Genomic DNA, 19,138 nt, shown 5'->3' on the forward strand with positions numbered 1-19,138 from the left:
CACAAACACATATACATACATAAAATAGGACCATTCTTTAAAATAGCGAAATGGATTCTTTAAAATAGCTAAATGGGTTGTTAAAAAATTAAAGAAAATAAGTAATTATTTAAACTTTATTTTTAAACTACCTTCTGTCAAATAATTTAGATGTAAATTGAATGGTGCCTGTATTATCTAGATGGTTATGTGTATTTGCCAGACAGTTTAAATAGTTTTACGATAAATAATTAGCTAAAAATTATATGGCATTATTTTGAACATGTAATATCTTGTTAAATTTTTGTCACATTTTGCATTTATTGTTTTTGGAACAGTGATTTTTAAAGGGTTATAAAGAAAAATATCTGTTTAACACATTAATTTGTTATTTTAAGCCTTTTGGTCCTAGAAAGAAAACAGCTATTACTAATGAAAGACAGGTTTATAGGCACACCCCTAGAAAAGCAAGGTGTGGCTCCTGGATTTTAAGCGTCTTTATTTCCTCGTACATATTTTGTCGCAACAGAAAAGAAAATATGCAGGCTTGTCAGGACTTATTTTGATTTCATAGGTGAAACGTTATTGGAAACAATAGAGCTTTTAAAGAAATTCAATTAAACTTTTGTCATGTATTATTTAATAAAAAAAGAAGTTTCACTTTGTCTTCTAAATCCCTCTCACTTAAGTTATCTATAGATTAATTGTTCCACTACTGTAAAGATAAAACCAACCTTATGTAGTTGAACACGTCGAAATTCAACTACATTTCCCATAATTCCTTGTTTCCGGATTCGGAAATCTGAAACGGGAAACATGCGAAGGTAAACAACACTTTCTGTGTGAGATACAGTTGTTTTTTTTAAAGCATTTCCTTTAGCTTGACTAAAAAACATTTGATTTTAGTTTCACTTTAATCTCGAAATTGTGTGAAAATGCAGACCTAGAGCTGTTGTTTTAGCTGATGCGTCGCTTAGTTCGTCATTTTCCTCTTGTTGTCATGGAGATAGCGCCACTGTTCCAAGCTAGCAGTTATGTGTTTTACTGTTTATAACGGTTTTATTTGAACATAAGTTAAGTTTTACCGTGTACATTTGTGCTTAGTGCTCACATAGACATTCTGCTGCACAGCTTGTTTCTATCCAGGCCCCGGAGGTTGTTTATTTCGTATAAAATGGGAAACGTAACAGAAAGTGAAGCTGAAGTCACGATCTGTCCACCACTGTGCTTCAAGGAGGTTTTATACATTCACATTTTGGTCTAAATATCTCCAAATGTCATTGTTTCAAAGCCTTTTGGGTCCTTTTCAGTCTCCTAGGAACTGTAATTCCCTTGTGAATAGGCTTTTTAGCTGTAGAATGAATAAAAATAGTGTTGTATTGGTAATTGCCTTATAACTCTTCCCAGATTTATTTTGCTTTTCAATGGCAGTTGACTAAGTCCCTGTGTTTGTAGAGATAGTCAAACTTCCTGTTGATAATTTAATCAATGGCATTTCATTAGCATCAGCTGACTGCTCCTTTCCCTTTTAATTGACAATGGTTATTTCCCCAAGGTCATCTATGTTGTCTTTTCTTCTTTCCCCTGTTAAGTACTAACAATCTACTTTGTTTTTTCCAAAGCTGCACTTACATTGAAACCAACATAGTTGGAGCAGCTCTGTTTATTTACTTCTGATTTGTAAGATTTTATTCATAATTTTATTAGTTTTAATTATTGCTTTTTTGGATGATTTTTCCCTCTGGTTTTGGATGGTATTCAGCTGAGGAGACTATTTGTTATTTTGCATAACAGTGGTGGCAAGGTGTTTTGTTTACAATTTTTTACATTGAAGTAAACAATTCAAAATAATATTTGCTTCCTGGATTTTTAACTTTAATGATAATCATGTCATATACTCAGGACACTTTTATGGGCAGTAGGAGTTGATCATATGAACTTTTAAAAATTTGTATCATAATAGTTTGTGGTATTTGTCCTAACAAAGATATTGGGGGCGATGCAATATTCAGCACAATTTTTATTACTTTAAATCAGATATAAAACACAAATATGATAAACCTACCCATTTTAATAGCAAGTTTAATTTATGTTAACTATTTAAGAAACAAGAAAACTGTTCAAAAAACATATTCATAATCATTTCAGACTCCTTCATGTTACTCAAGTGTCCAATTGCAGAAAGAAATGCATGCAAATGTTGCTACAAATGGTTCCAGATGTAAATATATTATATTTTATTACTGTCTTCATGATGGAGATAAACATATAAACACATCGATAAGTGTCTGAGTGGCATCAAAACTCAAAGGGTCAACCAGTGTTGTGCTGTTTCACCTTTATTTCTGTTGGTTTTGCAGCAATTAATAAATTACGAAACCTAAAGAATGTTTCTTAATGAAAAAAAAATAATTTGGGCATCTCCTTATATATTTAATACATCATTTTGAACAATTTGCACTTTGCTCAGGAAGTAATGCTTCCTGCTCATGAAAAATTCCTTTCTATAATATATAAGACATTTATAACCAAAACAAAGTCCACTCTTAATGCTGTTCTTCTAAGTCTTGTGTTGTTGCACAATTTCCAACCGCGTGTGACGTGAGAGATGATTGCAACACCATTGTGTTATGATTCAGTGTCCATGTCATCAGAGCCCTGAGTATTGACGTGTCTCCTCAGAGTGAGCCGGAGAGCCTGCGAGGAGGGCCCCCTGCTGGAGGAGCAGGAGACAGAGGGCCAAAGGCAGCTGCACAGCCTGCTGCTGCAGCAGCTCCACACCGGCGTCGACGTTGACCGGTCAGAAACTGCCTGTTTGTGTTTGTTTACCAAAAAATTTAGATCAAGGCTGTAGGTTAGCTGAGGCTTTCCCTTCACTCTGCAATTTATTATTAAGTCATATTTTCCCCCTAGTTTACACGTTGACGGGTTGTTCTTTGATGAGGCAAGCTTTTCCATTTTGATGAGTCCAAAATTAGCATTCCTTTTTTTTTCTCACAATTTATTTTCACAATTAACAAATACTTACGAACAACTCTTGTCTGAAACAAAACAAATAAAGACAATAATCAGCTACTCCACGAGCTGTTTGGTGTTGCGTTCCACCATCTTTAATCTATTTTTTTTATTTTAGCATCACAAAAGCAACATAACAAAAATATCCACCAGGGGGTGCTCTAGTACGGTTTTCAAAACCTTGCTGGTCTAGCTTAACTAAACAAAAGGCAGCACAATTATGTTTAAAGTTCTAATTTCTAAGTATACTTTTTTCACCTGGGGTGAGCCTCGATATAGCCAAACTCCGTCAAGTATGGCATTGTTTTTATGCCATATTAGATTGTCGTGCTGATGCATTTTTACGTGCTTCAGCCCTGAGACCGAGGTAATTTTCCACCACAACACGCAAACTTCCCCATTCACTCAGTGCGTTATAGTTCCACACGACATCGCTTAGGATTTGTTGCTGCGGGGGCGGGGGGGCGTTTCTCGATTGATTTTTACCCAGAAAGCACATGGGCAAAAACCATGAGTGAAACTGTGACTGGGACTGACTAGTATATATTCCATTGAGTGAAAGTAACTATAACATATTAATTTATCATATGTTAACATAAAGGCTCGTTTTGAAGTATAAGTTGCTACTTTGCGCGTTTTTAACAGACACGCGTGTTCATCTGCTCTACCGCTAGCAAACAACCGTACTGATAAAAGTCAAGTAGTTCCCTAAAAGTCCAACAGAAAGGCAGCCATGCAAAACAAAACACCCAGTTTACAGGACACACTTCCTGCTAAAGAGCCCCCTGGTGGTTGAAGAAAAATCCACATATAAACCGGAAAATACAATAAATGAAGAACAAATCTAGATGCTCTCTGGTATTGTTCAGGGGGCCGGACCAAATGTGGAGGCGGGCCGGATTCGGCCCGCGGGCCGTAGTTTGGGGACTCCTGCTTTTTAGAGTGACCGTTAACAGATCAGTGTTGGAGAACCCAGACTGCTAGGCGTCATAGTCTGGATTAATATATAAATCATTCATCTTCAGTCCAAGCTATAAAATATTGAGATAATGAAATATTGAAGCTCTTAATGTGAATGTTATGTGGAGTAATTATGATAAACCATTATCACAAACAAAGATGTACATAACATTTTCTTAAATTTTTACAAAAAACAAGATTAATTTATTATTTTCTCAAAAAATGATAAGATCATTATTATGACAAATTTATTTTAATATTACAAATAAATTAGGCTGTTATCTTAGTCAATAAACATTGAGATCTCATTACCTTCAGATAATGAGATAATAAAGCTGTTTTCTAAACAAAACGATCTTTCTAGCTTGTTATTTTAAGATATTGACATAAATGGAGCTGTTATTGTGTAAAGAACAAATTTGATTTCTCACTATGTTGAGATAATAATACAACTATTTCCATGGCAAATATTAAGTTAACTTTTTATTAACTGATCTTGCTAAGTTATTTTTGGGCATTTACATAATAGATTGTTTTATTAAGTTACGTCATAACAGTCCTTAAAAGGTCCTAAAATGTCCATGATTTAATCATCTTCATACTGCCGATATATAAGTGTATTTTTTGACTTTTCGTACTTACAAGGTCATCAGTTCATTCTGTTTTGTTGGAAGTTTTTACAATTTTGAGTTAAATTTTGGCTCTTTTTCTTGATGTGCTGCAAAGTGAATTTAGACACACATTTTGGATAAACACTCCAATCAAACGCTCTATTTGTCCCACAGAGCAACACGGAGAACCTAATTACTCTTAGCCCTTAGGGCTACAGGGTCTTACTGAGTTATCTCTCCTTGTAAAACATCTGAAGCACACATTCAGACCGTTCAGCTGTGAAGCCAAATGTCTTTGAGTTTTCCTGCAGCTGCAGGTAACGAGTGTTTTTGCATCACTTTGAAACCAGCGGCATCTTACAGATGTGTAGCAAAGAGGCAGTGCTTCGCCCCGGCGTCTCTCTATCGGCCGTTTGGGGAGCAAGCAGCAGGAGTAAGGAGCCTCTCCCAGTTTCAGGCTCTGCAGGATGGGGAGAAGGAACTGGTCGCCCTCCAGGAACTGGGACTCACTGACGCTGAGATCCAGCTGTGGCAGAACAGAGATGCACCAGACATGTCAGGAGACAAGGTTGCCTCTCAGAAATTTCAAAAACTTTTAGGTAACTTTCAGACACCAAAACAGCTGAACCTCGTCATGTCTCACAGTCCAGCGGTGTGTGTGCGGCTCCGGACGCGAGGCGGCAGCGTCTGCAAGCCATCAGGGACAAGATCGAAGCCAGAGCGGAGCTGCTGTCCCGACCGCAGCGCTTCTCCGCCAGCCGACCGCTCTCACGCCGGGAGATGGAGATCGAACAAGCACTGTTCCAGGGGACCGACCGGCTGGGTTTCCTCACAGCTCTCTACCACCGAGGTAATGTTCAGCAATATGAATCAAATAAATCAATTAATCACAAGATAAACTGAAATAAGTGCAATCATTTTCATTTCAAAGAGATGCTCCCCTGTAATATAGTTGGAAACCGCCATTTTAAGAAACCCTGCAAATAATTGGCAACGGCAAGATAAAGATTTCCAGTAGCAGATATCTGATCAGCATCTTCAGCCTGCTCACCGAATGTGCCCTCCTGAATATGCCCATCTAGCTGTGACACTGAGCAGCTAGATGGGCTGCTCAGTGTCAGTGAACTAACTAGTGAACTAGTTAGTTCACTAGTTCATACTAGTGAACTAACCACTTCACTAGTATGAAGTGGTTAGTTTGCACTACCTGCCACTTTGGCCTGTTTTCTCTGTCTAAGCTGAATGATTATAATTTTTTGATTTGCAGTTTTGGTTAGAGAGACTTCATAATCCATTTTTATTGTTGTTGTTTTGGTTGATTGTTGGTAGGCCAGTCACAGTAAGCAATAAATCAATTAATCACATTAGAAATGAAAGCAAGCTTAATCATTTCCTTTGGCATGATTTATCATTTTTCTTGTGTCTCTCTCTTTCCATCAATAACTGGATGACAAAATTCTTCAGTCTGGTGCTTTTGTTCTCAACCAGCCCTTTTTTTGAAGGGCAGTTTTGTTTACAGAGACTTAATTCATTTTGTGTTTCTGTTGTTTTCTTTATTTACTTTGGATGTTTAAAATGTCTTCTAGTTCCAGTGACAAATGTTCATTACAATTTAAAGTTTGCTAATATTTTAGAATGTGTTCATGCATTAATATGTCATTACCATTACAGTACTAAATGGTCTCAAAAAACAATGTTATTGTTGATCAACAATAACTTCTGGGAATTTATTCTCCAACAAAATTTGTTATCGTGACAGATCTATTTATTTATTTTGGATATTTAAAATGTAAGTATTCTTTATAAATTAAAGTTTTTTTCTTTATTGTTTATTTTAAAATTTGTCATTGTGACAGGCCTAAGCAAATGTCAACCGAGCCGTCAGAGAAGAGAGGTGAAATTACTGTAGATTTCACAGAAGAACTTTTGTCCCAAACCAAGCTCAAACAATGTCGAATTCTTGATTTTCTGCTTTAAAATGACGTTTCTGAAAAGGTGGAATTATGTTTTCTCCCTTCCAGGCTTTAAATTACACCCTTCACACGTCTTCAGTGCATTTATAGAAGTCACATGTAGAGATTTTCTTTGTCTAACTTCCTGCTGGGAACTGCTCTTTGTCTCCCTGTCAATTCGCTTCATTCTTCGGCTTTTTCAGTTATCCTGCACATCTGGTTATCCTAAAACAGACTCTATAATGTTTTAGATACAAGTTAAGTAAAGAATAAAAAGAAAACTAGATATGTTCTTTTTTTAAATTAACACAACTAACATCGGGGTGTTGTATTAGGATGTTAAGTGATAGGCCAACGACAAGTAACGGGGGAGTATAAATGGTCCTAATTATTACTTTTAAAAAAAACTGAAACAATGAGGTTTGCATTTGTATTTGGTCTCATTGAGTAAAGACAGTTGAAATATCACTTAGATATCACAGTAACGAGAAAATAGAGTAAATAGCATTAGTAAATAAATCAGAGATTTATTTACTAATGCCTTAAAAATCAGAAGTTTACATAGAGAATTGATTAATGTCTCTTTAAGCAATGAGGTAAAGGTCTGATGATGATGTCATGGCTTTGGAAACCTATAATATGCTGGTTCTGACTGGAGGAATGGGCCAGAACTCCAGAAAACTATGGTGAGAAGCATGAGAGAAACCCAAAACATTTGACCCAATCATACAGTTCAAACACAACGCTACCAAATACTGAGGAAACATACGTAAACTTCTGATTTCGAAGATGTTAATAAATTCATCTCTAACATATTATTTTGCTCATTAATGTGGCATTTAGCAACTAGAACTTTGGTTACAAGAAAAGATGGAGAAAATTGATTAGATTCCTTGAGAACAATTAGTGTATGAATCATAGACTTTTGAAAATGTTGTCTCATGCTTTGTAACTTTTTCTACCTTTATAATGGAATGTGAATTTCCACACATATTTCCATTGTTCTGCTTGATAAATGGAAAGCAGTCAATAAAGACTGAATTGATAAAAAAACAAAAGCAAAGTCATTTTGGTAATTCTAACCTAAAGCAAGAGAAGTTTGGTCTGATTTGACTTCAGACAGAGAGGACAATTAATCCATCTTCCAATCCACTCTGACCCCAGTACCTCAGGTGGAAAACGTCTTAATAGCATAATGCTGCCACCACCGTGCTTTTCCACAGAGATGGTTGTTCAGGGTAATGTCCATTGTTAGTTTCCCTCAGCCAAAAAAATATTTTGAAGAATGTCTTGGCTTCTTCTGAAGGATTTTGATTGTACAGGAGTTTATTTTGGAATATTCTGTATTATCCAGTAGTTTGTGGTTGTAACGTGACAGAATTGCCTTTGATGTGTGTTGCTTCCAACCTAGATGGTGACACAGAGGAGAGCCAGCAGGGGGCATCATCCTCTGACCCAATGGACTCACTCTACAGAGATGTTCTGAGGTGTCAGAAACACATTTCACCAGAGGACTCTGAGGGACAACAAGCAGTGGGATCAGCATCTGGCCAATCTGACCAATCACAAAGCTCTCAGAGCCTTTCACCTCGCCACGGGTCAGATCTGCAGAGCAAAGACACATCAGAGCATCAGCAGGACGGAGCAGAAACAAACCCACCAGCTCCTCCTGAACGGATAGATCTCAACCAGCAAATTGGCAGACTCAGCGGAGCATCGGCAGCGAAGTCAGAAAAACTGCTAACCGTCAGCGGGGAAATCAAGACACTTCCAGACGAAGAAATCCTGAACAACCGTGAATCTGACGAGGGGATCCGGAGCATGGCACGGTTCCAAAACTACCAGCCGGGAAAACCTTCCAAGGCACTTTAACCCTCGTCTTATATGAAATGTTTAGAGGAACTTCCTGAATAACATGCTCATCAGCTCCTGTAACCCTGCATGTTTTTTCTCACTGTAGGTTCTGTGTGTGAAGAACCTAAGTGCGCAGGCATCCATCGCACAGCTGGTGGCGCTGTTCTCCAGATTTGAGCAGAAGGACGGACCTCCAGTTGTGTACCGGCTTCTGACAGGAAGGATGAAGGGTCAGGCCTTCATCACGCTGCCAGGTGAGAAACGGTTTTACTTCCACCGAGGTGGGATCGATGGAGTGTTCACATGTTGAACACTGAAGTACCAAAGTCCACTTAAAACCTGATAAAGTAGAGTTTGTGACCAAATCTTAAGTGATTTCAGAGTTCATGTCTCATAAACTAACTGAGCCAAAACAGGAAGTGAGGAAAACAAAAATCTTTCATCTTTTTTCACAGAATATAAATCGTAGTACACTTCATGTAATAGAACAGGGTCCTGCAGAAGATAGTAAGAGGAGCTGACTGGAAGTAAATCAAATGTGGTTCAGGGGTGTGCAAACTTATGCAATCCAGGTGACTGATTTTAGTTTTTGCATTTCCCCCTAAGAAATTTGTTAGCCTAAGAAGATAAACTCAGTTTCAGGTAGCTTGTAAAGGAAATGTCTCTTATTTAGGTTAAAATACCAGCAGCTGTGATTCTGGCAACCGCAGAATTTTACAGTGCAAATATGGATTCTACCATGTTTGTTTTATAAAATTCTGCCAACCACAGTTGACGGGTTTTTTTTTACAGTGTATCTAGAAGTTAAAAAAGTGGGACCAAGAACCCAGCTTTGTGGAACCCCGCAGAATGCAAAATCTGATGATGCATTTAAAAATCTTTTAACAACTAAAGACTTGTTTTAATTTTCATGTTGCTTATTTTTTCCTGAAGTAATTATTGGACATTTCCTCAATGGATGTTTTCCTTTGACACCAGAAATTTAGCAATACTTTATTTGAAATTATTGATTTTGATGTTGCTTGTATCAATGTGGATTGACAACTCCCAACAAATCATGTCATTTGTTCAATAGCAGCTCTATTATTAGGTTTTGGTACAGATTATCAGAACCAGGCAGAAAAGAAGAACCAGAATAAAGAGAAGAAACAGGTTGGAAACGTCACTAGATTCAAATATCAGGCTTCAGTATCTTAATGTTAGCATGTTATACATTCCAAATATATAATACTAGTGACTAGTGATACTTTTCTGTTTTTGTAGTAAATGAATAACCCTGTTCATATTCTTGTATGGATGTTTCCTTGTGTGTTTATTTTTCTGTGCCAGATACTGAAACAGCCCAAAATGCGCTGCGGTTGGTCCATGGATACCGGTTGCTTGGGAAACCTTTGGTTGTTGAGTTTGGCCGTGAGCGACAGGAAGAGGAGAAACGGATGGAGCAGGAAGGAGAGAAGGAGATGAAAATAAAAGAGCAAAGAAAAACAACAGAAATCCATCGGACTTGTAAATAACAGCCTGTAAAACTGCACAACATGATATTTATGTCTCCCTGGGAAAAACAGAGTGGTGTGTGTTGTATTAATAAATCTTTGTTTTTTTTACCCATTGCCTCTTTTTATTTTTGCAGCATTTTCTTTGCTATAATGTCTAGAGAACATTATAGCAAAGATGTTCTCTAGACATCTTTAGATGTCTAGAGAACATCTAGACATCTAGATATCTAGATGTCTAGATGTTGTATTGTATTGTCTTATATAAATGTATTGTCTTATATAAATGTATTTATATACATTTATATAAGTATTGTCTTATATAAATGTGACTAATACAAATAAGCTGCTGAAATCATTAACTAGTGCAGAAGAGTTGATTTCTGATTTATTCCATATAAATTTTATTCAAACAATTGTAGAAGATATTTTGTTTCCTAATGTCTCTTTTATTTTAGTCATTCCATTTATATATTTGCATGTATATTTTTCAGTGTTTTTAGTAACTTTGTTATAGGACATAAAATATTTTCAAACCCAAGAGAGTTTTTAAGACCTTCTTGACCTCTGGGTCTTGCATAAAACAAACATTTTACGCAGTTAACTTAAAAAAATATTACAATTCAGCAGTTTATTGATGTTGATGCTCTTATTATAAGTGGTTTAAAAACTCATCAAAACTTCTCAGATTTATAATTCTCATTTGCAGCTCTGCAAATATGTGACAAATGTGTGCTCACAAGTCTCTGTGAAGTGTTTTCAGGTCAAGTTTATCTTTCCCACAGTTGCACATGAACATAGTCCACTGATGTTCTCTCTGTTAGTTTCTGCTGAGTGGGAGGGGGTCCAGGGGGCCTGGCTGCATTCAGGGCTCAGAATCAGGCTTGTTCATTCCTCCCATCGAACAAATTGTCCATTGAGAATAAATTGAATCCTTGTGTAATGAAAGGTTTGCAGACTGGAGTTTAAGAAATGTCTTGTCTAAATGTTTAGAAATTTTCCTTGAAAAGAAATTAAGCAACTTAGCCAGTTTTCTCTAAATGAAGTAGAGTCTACACCACAAATTATCACCTAAAGTGTCAGAAAATAATTTGTCATTTTTAAGAACACCCTTTAAAACTAAATTTTTGAAGGATTGTGTCTAAATTGAATTTGTGACCTGTTTGGCGAACTCAAACTACTCATTGATTGGAGTGAAGCGCGTCCTTTGTTTGTCTAAGTCTGTTTGTGCCTGTGTGCCGTTTGCCTTCAGTTCAGGGTTGTGATCTTTTTTTCATTCCGCTCAAAAGAAAACATCAGTCGAAACTCACCTACTGCATCGCAAACACAAAAAACCCGTCAACAAAATGTCCATGTTCAAACAAGATCTTCACACCAACCGCTCAAGAAACAATTTTCAGCTAAAACATGTCTGTAAATTTCTCTTTTTTTATGTATAAAAACAAAAAATGTTTAATTAAATTATCTTCCTTCTGAAGGAACTAAAATCCCTATGTTTGAGTCTGATGATTAATCACTGAACTGAGATTTCTCTGCGTCTTGTACAATTAAAACTTAATCGATTTCCATATTATTTATTTGTATTCCCAATAAAATTTGGAATACAATTCCAAATTTTATTTAGGAATTGTATGTTTGAATGTAATAATTTAATTTTGTTTTAAAATTAAATTACAAATAAGGTTGTAATTGCAACCTTATTTGCAATTACAAATAAGGTTGTGGGTGTTCTGTGGGGAATTTTTTGTTGTTTTGGGAGATTTGCGTGTTTATTATGGTATGCAACCATTTCCACAAAACACCTAAAGATAAATATTTTTCATTGCTGCAGCGTAATGTGGCTCGCCCCAGATTTTTCTAGATTTTGATTTTCAGTTCTGCCTCTGCTTTAATCTTTCAAAACTTTCTCTAGCTGAACAGAAGAAAAACTGAAGTCATTATCTTTGGACTTAAAGAGGAGTGATCAGGAGTCGGTACACAGCTTCAGTTATTACAGCTGGGAACTAGTGATGAACCTGAACCTTCGAACCTTCGGAGACACATGAAGATAGTTACAAAGTTGGCCTTTTATTTGATAAAGCACTTTGATGTGATATAAAAATAATCTTGACATAGTATTTTGTCTGGATATGGGCTTGTTGGCAATTCCTCTAATTGGCTTCCACTTTTACACTTTTTTCTGCACACAGGCTGCAAGAACCTTCCTTTTGAAGGCCTCAGCTCTGTGTTAGGTAAGTTGTAAGTTATAGTACCTGCAGCTGTGGCTGTATGCGCAAAGCAAAATATGAGAGAAAAAAATAAAGCTAGAATGTAAGAAGGATGTTGAATGCAATTTACTTTTATTTGTGAAATAAAAAAGGCATGAATATTTTTGTTGTGTGTAAATTTGGCAAAGTGAATATAGTGAAAAGAGGAAAATGTAATTTACATATTTACATATTCCCAAAAATGTTATACTGATACTTAAAAAAACAAGCACTTTTACACATTTTCTTTTCTATTTAGGCCCACTAATGTTTTGACAATTTCATTGGTTTCATATCAAAATGACTCCTAACTGATAGAGGACTAAAGGAAAGATTTTAAGGAGTTGAGATTAGTTGAGGTACTGAAACCCAATAAAAATCATAATTACAGCAAACATAAAATACTCATCAGCATTCATTTGGTGGTTGTTTGGTATCAGCATCCACAAACTGGACCCAAACTTTTCGCTTTTGTGACAAATTTATATATTAATGTGATATATTTTATTTTGGCTTACTTTACTTCTTAAACAGCTCTAACTAGAATTTTTTGAAAAGCAGGGCAAGATAAGACTATAACTTTAATCTATTACCAAGAAATATGCAGACAATGTTCAAGCTTCGTGAGGGAGGACATGACTTGAGGCGCAGCTTAAATTTAAAAGTATTACCAGCATATACAAGGTGTAGCTGAAGCAGTGTGATGGCTTAAAACTGTTAAAATTATACATGGATGCTTCTTGTTTAGAATGAGGACAAGAACTGAATGTTAAATAGAATTATTGTATTACTATACATTTTTATTTAATTTGTAATGTAATTCATTAGTTGTTTATTAACTGGCATTAAGTAGATGAAAGATGTTTAAAGACAAAGTGGGTGGGATTATTTAAGTATTTACTTCTATCTACAACTTTTCCAACAAGAAACTGATGAATAAGGATAAACAATTTATCATATTTATTATTTATTGTGAAAAGCTTCTTATGAGAATTTTTGATTTATCATTGTCTGAATGTCAATAAATTCAGCTACTGTGTTCAGATATGTGATTTAAATCACAATTTCCATATTTCAAATGGAAATGTTTTTTTTGTTTTGTTTTTAAGATCAATATTTGTCTTGAATTCTGTGCCATGCAGTTACCTAAAAAGGTAGTAAATGGGAATTTTATTGCATACATTTTAATGTTATCACAATAATACCACAAATTACTGAGATAAAATTCTAAGTCCTTATTTATTGTCCACCCCTACTGATGAATCACAGGCAGAGGGGAAGCATTGATCATTTATTAATCTGCTATTTATTTTTACTGACTCTGCTTTGTTGTCTTTCCATCTGATTGCTTTGTTCTTGTAAAATGTCTGAAATAAACCTAAAAAAAAACAAAAACACCTTGGAGGTTTCGACATTAGGAAATTTTCCCAATCATCCAGGAAATCCGACTTGAATCCAGTTGAATTGGAAACAGAAGTTTTGTTCTACGGTGGCCCTGAAGTGCAAACCACTTCAACAAATCTACAAATTTAAAAACACAACAACGTTAACTAAACACAATAAAACAAAACAAAACAAAAACAACAAAAAAGAACACATTAACTCAGCACAATTACAAATTAGAAAACACAATGACTTTAACAAAACAGAAGCAGTAGGTCTGAGTGATTTGTTGATGTTTGAACTTCAGGGCCACTGTACTTTTCCTTTAAAGAAACCATTTTTATCACAATGGAAATAACTTCATGGACACAATGAAGACAGCTTGAAAAGTCCACTAAAATGTTGCCTCCATATTCAATATTCAGTACCTTTACATAATCTGAAGTTGTGTTTGGTGTTTAGTTCACGGAGTGCTGGAACCATATCACACATATCCTGTGATGTCATATCCTGCTGCAGTGGGCTTCTTAGCTCCTGGGGCTCCTGGGGCTCCTGGGGCTCCCTGAGCGCTGGACTCTGAGGTACTAGTACTTCGGACCATTGTCTGCGTCCGGCTGGCTGTGTTGACGGCCCCCATTTGCAGGGTGGGGTGGCGGTAGGTCTGTGAAGTTGTCCGAGCGCCTGTGCCAGACATCCCAACTCCTACTGGTGGGTACGGATATCCTAACCCATGCCGCCTCCCCCGGCCGCCCTCCTCCTCCACCCAGCAGGAGACACTCAGCAGTCCACCACCCAGCATGGAGATGAGCGAGGAGGTCAGGCCGAGGTACAGGCACTCGCCGATCTCGTACTTCATGCCGGCCGGTATGTTTGGGCTGTAGAAGGTCTGGACGACCTCATGTGTGGTCCATGACACGGGTATCAGAGACAGGAAACCTGCAGCGAGAAACAAAACCCCACCAGCTCCAGCCACACGACTCTTAACCGTCCCTGCATCCTCCAAGCAAAGAGTGCACTGCATCCCTAGAGACGCCATGCCAATCGCAAGGACAGACAACACGACGGAGATGACCATGAGGGCGCGGGAAGCCTGGAGGTCGGCCGGCAGTGCCAGCATGGAGTTGTAGGTCTCACACTGGAAGGCCCCTGTGCTCTGATAGACACACTCCATCCACAGGCCCCTCATGTTTGCCACAACCGTGACGATGTTGGAGCCGATGTGAGCAGAAATTTGCCAGTAGGGCAGCACCGTGGCGACCAGGGTTCCCATCATGCCCAGGAGGCCCAAGAAGAAGCCCATCAGCTCCAGAGCTAGTGATGCCATGTCAACAGCAGCAGAGACGGAGATCTGACAGGAAGCACACAGAAGAAGTTCAAGTAGATGAAACCAAAACAAAATATGTCTCAATATGTTCTTAACTGGAACAAGTTGTAAGCTACAGGTCTGTGGATGCCAAAAACCACCAAGTGAACAATGATGAGTTCTTTATATTTGCTGTCATTAGGATTTTTAAGAGTTTTCTTTATGGTAGCTTTGATAGCATTGAGTTCTGTAAACTGATCTACTGAACTCTGCTTTAAGAAAACAGAGAAGTTGACAAAATGTCAGCGGGCCAATTTTTATTACAGAAATTGTGTTTAAGTGCTTATTTTTTTGAGCATCTGTATAATGCCTTTGGTAATACATGCATTGCAAATTACTTCTTTCCACTTTTCATTATTTCCACTTTGTTTGCCAAATATACACATAAGACAAAAATATTTATGTCTTTTTTCATTTAAAAATAAAGGTAAATTACATCCAACAGCCTTCTTATGTTCTTGCTTTACTTTTTCCTCTGATATTTTGCTTTGTACATACAGTAACAGGTATAACTTACTGATAATGCTATAAAATAAGTAACTCCATCTTTTAGAAAGCAGTACCTAACAGCTGTTTGAGGCTTTCAAAAAAAGATTATTGTGACTTTTGTGCAGATAAAAGTCTAAAAGTGGCTTAGCAACAAGGCATGTGAGTTACATCATAAAAACATCATACAGTCACCGATTATGAAAGCCAGCAATAAACATTATGTTTTATCAAATGTCACCATCAAAATCATCAATACACCAAATATAAAGATCAATATTCCAGTTAGTAATCAAAAGCAACTCTAAACATAATGTGGTTTAGCCTTGATTTAAAGGCTAAACAGTGTTTCGACTGTTTTGCAGTTTTCTAGAAGTTTGTCCAGATTTCTGGACTGTGTAAAAACTATTCTAGTAAAAAATATGAACATGTTTTCTTTATTTTAGTATAGAACTAATCAGGTCCTAAGCGCATTCATGACTTTGTTTTTGTTTTTATTTCATTGCACAATTGTCTTAGCGTACATGGCTAAGACAATATGTCTTATATGTCATCAGTAAATAGATGCAAACAGCTTGTGAAGTACCGTTTCAGATGGCAAGGATATGCTGTTTACATTATGTAAACAGTCAAGCTGAAAATCATTTAAACCTCTGCCACATTTAGATTTATAATTGTTTTCATTCAGTGTAGAAGTTTGTCAAATAAAATATTCCAGTTTTATTTAAATTTTAATAAAAAAAAATAGACATGTCAGAAATTATTTATAACTTTCATAAAAATAAAAATAAATCTTTATTGCCATACTCTAGTTAATTAGATTATGGCAATAATCTAATTAGCAATCCATTCATGACTAACATCAGAATAGAAATGAATACATTTTATAAAGAAGTAAATCATGTGTCAATAATTATTTCCATCCATTCATGTTTTCTCCCACCCACTAACTTAAATGCTTAAGGCAAATGTAAAAGGAAATGAATTAATGATGTCTTGCAGCACACAATTATTAAATAAAGTATATTCTCTTAGAAATGAACACATCTTTTCTAAAATAATAATATAGTTAATTCTATTTTTATTTATATTTTTTCAATCATGGGTAATTTATGACACATTACATTTGTATTAAATATTTAAAGTATTCTAATACTGTGGCACTGTTAGACCTCCGTATTTTTAAATCTGTGACTGTTACTTTCTTTAGGGCAGATTATGTATGCAGAAGTCTAAACTTTTAGCCAAATAATCTTTTTTTTCCCTTCTGAGCAGCATGCTGCTACACAGACTCATGAACGCCGATATGCTGACTTTCAAATCTTATTTCATGTCAACACTTTCAGAGTTCAAAGTCCTGTGTTTTATATATTGCTTTGTTCAGGAGTTAAAACACTGTTTTGCCTGAAAATACACCAATATGTTCCACACACATCCATTTTTCATGCATTACCTGAGATTTCTGCAGGTTAGGGGAGAGCCAGACTCTGAATTTGTTGAAGATTTGATTATGGTCCTTTGCTGCAGGTGGTAAAGTTGCAGCTGAAGACGATGAGGAGGCAGAAGGAAACGATGTAGCCTGCAGCCAGTGCAGATTGTGTCCACCACTGGTATTTCTATGTAACCTGCTGCTACTGCTACTCCAGTTGTGAAATATATTTTCTGCTTGCTGGATCAGACTCTGACTGCTTCCTCAGTCCTTAACATAGTGGCAGCTGTCGTGTTGCAGATGAATGGCACAGCCTGGATCAGACTAACGGAGTCAGAAAAACGCTTTTGAGACTAACTCTGTTGAAGATTGTGTCCAAATCTCTGTAATTTACAAATGATCTTCTTAAGAAAACAAAAAAGTGGGATAATAAATCTTCCACATTGTTCTGCTGCTGTCTCTCATCTCTGTGTTGGTCAGATGCTCTGGTGTCTTTATTTAAAATTTGGGTCAGTGTCCCTCATTTAGACCTTCACCTAATGTCATGTACACACACACACTGAAACTGTTGAATCTGATAGCGACTTGCATTCCTGCTGGCAGCCGGTTTAATCATTTTCTCATTTGTCATCTCTCCAAAACAAATGTTTGTTACAATGTCAGCATTATTTTTGAACAAAAGCAAAAGCCTCAGCAACTTCCTGGTGGAAAAAAAATGACAATTATAGTTCATTGGTGATATTGATAATAACATGTTATATTTTAATTTTACCAGAAAAAAATATATACATATGCATGTGTTTTATGCAAAAACATCTGAGTAAATTCGAAATATGTTAGCAATATCAGCTAAATATTACAAGAAATGCTATTTTTTTGGCTAGAGTTTGTTCACTTGCAGCATGGCCAAACCTAAAAGTGCTATAGCTAGCTTGCCAGTTAGAGTAACTTATTGAAACAGGTGTTGTGATATAAAATCCTATGCTAACAATAACTCAATACACCATACAATAAAAACAAATAAACTTTATTTTTACTTATGTTACTTCAGCAAATTTTTGGATGGGAAGTTAGCTCCAATTTTATTCTAATAATAATTTATTGATTTCCCCAGTACAGCTGTTTTGTTAGGTTTAAAGGTGATAATAACATTCTTTGACTTTATTGGCGGCTAAAAAGAGCATAATAACAAACAAATAATGTCCTTATTAAAGGGTTTGTAAAAAACAAACATATGACTATTTAAGCCAGTTGTACAGTCATATTTTAAAAGTCATATCCTAAATTTTACTGTTTTTGTTAAATTTAGGAAAATTAATTAAATAACTGTACAACTGGCTTCATCTATTTTTAACAGAATATTAAAAAGAATTAACAAATATTAAATATTAATAAATCATTTTATCTCCTTCTCTTACTTATTCTTTTCACTTATTAGCATAATTACTTTTTTAATGAAGATATATGTATACGTATAACTACCAGAGTTAAGTCAAAATTATTTATTGTAATGACGCATATTGATCATAAATATGTATAGTATCGTAAACATACTAAAGCAATGTAGTCTCTTTCATTATTTTTTGTTTATTTAGTAGTTAAACTGTTAATGAGAGAAATAAATTAAATCAGAAGTAAACATTCTGCAGGTCAGTATCATCTACTAAAAATTCAAAAACAAACTTGAAAAGCAAAAAAGTAAGTCATATTAAACAATTGTTTAATATAAATGTACAACTGGCTTCATCTATTTTAACAGAATATTGAAAAGAGTTAACAAATAACTCTGGACACTGGCTTAGGATTCATGAGATTTACATTCATGAATGTAAATCTCATGAATGTAAAATAGTTCTTCTTTTATATATTATGTAAAAGTTTAATTTTTCAGCTGAAATTTAACTGCTGATGTCTCTTTTTTGGCACATTCGACATTCCATACCAAGCTGCTCGCAGGCTGCAATAATAAGATGTGAATTTACAACTCAGGCTGACGACAGACTTGGCAGCCTCCTGTACCTAATCAATTAAAATATGTTTGTTGGCTTGTCAGTTTCTAGAGGATAATAAAGGTGGAGAGAAATTCCATAAATAAACATTACCTACCATGCCGGTGTATCCGAAGATGAGAGCAAGTGAAACTTCCCAGTTTTTTTTTTTTTTTTTTTTAATCATTAAAGTTTTTCCAATTCACAAATTCATTATTAGTCACTGGGTTTGCTTCTGATTAAGTTCCCAAACTTGAGTCTTCAGTTTCTGATCCTTCCATCCAGGCCTCACATGGCCACATCATCATAATGGGATTAGGTTGTAATCCAGCCACTTCCCCTACAAAGCAGACTAAGAGGCCAACGTCCACACACTCTG

At 35.9% G+C, this 19,138-nt stretch overlaps 3 protein-coding genes across 5 annotated transcripts in view; 1 reads left to right on the forward strand and 2 right to left on the reverse strand.

Annotated features, from left to right (window-relative positions):
- klf8 (Kruppel like factor 8) overlaps positions 1-1,710 on the reverse strand; it is an 81,676-nt gene extending 79,966 nt beyond the window's left edge. The window contains exons 1-2 of one of the 2 annotated variants that reach the window (XM_016677289.1): positions 923-1,710; positions 714-781 (exon numbers count right to left, since the gene is read on the reverse strand). In XM_016677289.1, the coding sequence (XP_016532775.1) occupies positions 714-755 (42 nt within the window). In that variant the 5' untranslated portion in view covers positions 756-781; positions 923-1,710. Of the gene's footprint in view, positions 1-713; positions 782-922 lie in introns of those variants that run through there. The other variant, XM_007563863.2, reaches the window with a different exon arrangement.
- Positions 737-9,973, forward strand: rbm41 (RNA binding motif protein 41). 2 transcript variants are annotated; one of them, XR_001663595.1, is made up of 8 exons: positions 737-803; positions 2,662-2,778; positions 4,929-5,133; positions 5,211-5,415; positions 7,929-8,380; positions 8,478-8,625; positions 8,827-8,943; positions 9,447-9,603. XR_001663595.1 is itself a non-coding variant. In XM_007563864.2 (7 exons), the coding sequence occupies exons 1-7, from the start codon at positions 796-798 to the stop codon at positions 9,883-9,885; spliced, it is 1,320 nt and encodes a 439-aa protein (XP_007563926.1). In that variant the 5' UTR covers positions 737-795; the 3' UTR covers positions 9,886-9,973. The 2 variants fall into 2 exon arrangements, 1 of the variants encoding a protein (XP_007563926.1); XM_007563864.2 differs by lacking the exons at positions 8,827-8,943; positions 9,447-9,603 and adding an exon at positions 9,701-9,973.
- A 2,213-nt stretch (positions 9,974-12,186) lies between these two features.
- Positions 12,187-19,004, reverse strand: cldn2 (claudin 2). The gene is made up of 3 exons (XM_007563865.2): positions 18,878-19,004; positions 16,796-16,884; positions 12,187-14,841 (listed from the first exon to the last, which is right to left on the reverse strand). Exon 3 carries the CDS (start codon positions 14,815-14,817, stop codon positions 13,978-13,980), a length of 840 nt encoding a protein of 279 aa, XP_007563927.1. The 5' UTR covers positions 14,818-14,841; positions 16,796-16,884; positions 18,878-19,004; the 3' UTR covers positions 12,187-13,977.
- Positions 19,005-19,138: the final 134 nt, after the last annotated feature.

Source organism: Poecilia formosa, unplaced genomic scaffold, assembly GCF_000485575.1.
Source record: "Poecilia formosa unplaced genomic scaffold, Poecilia_formosa-5.1.2 Scaffold152, whole genome shotgun sequence".
NCBI classification, from domain to species: domain Eukaryota; kingdom Metazoa; phylum Chordata; class Actinopteri; order Cyprinodontiformes; family Poeciliidae; genus Poecilia; species Poecilia formosa.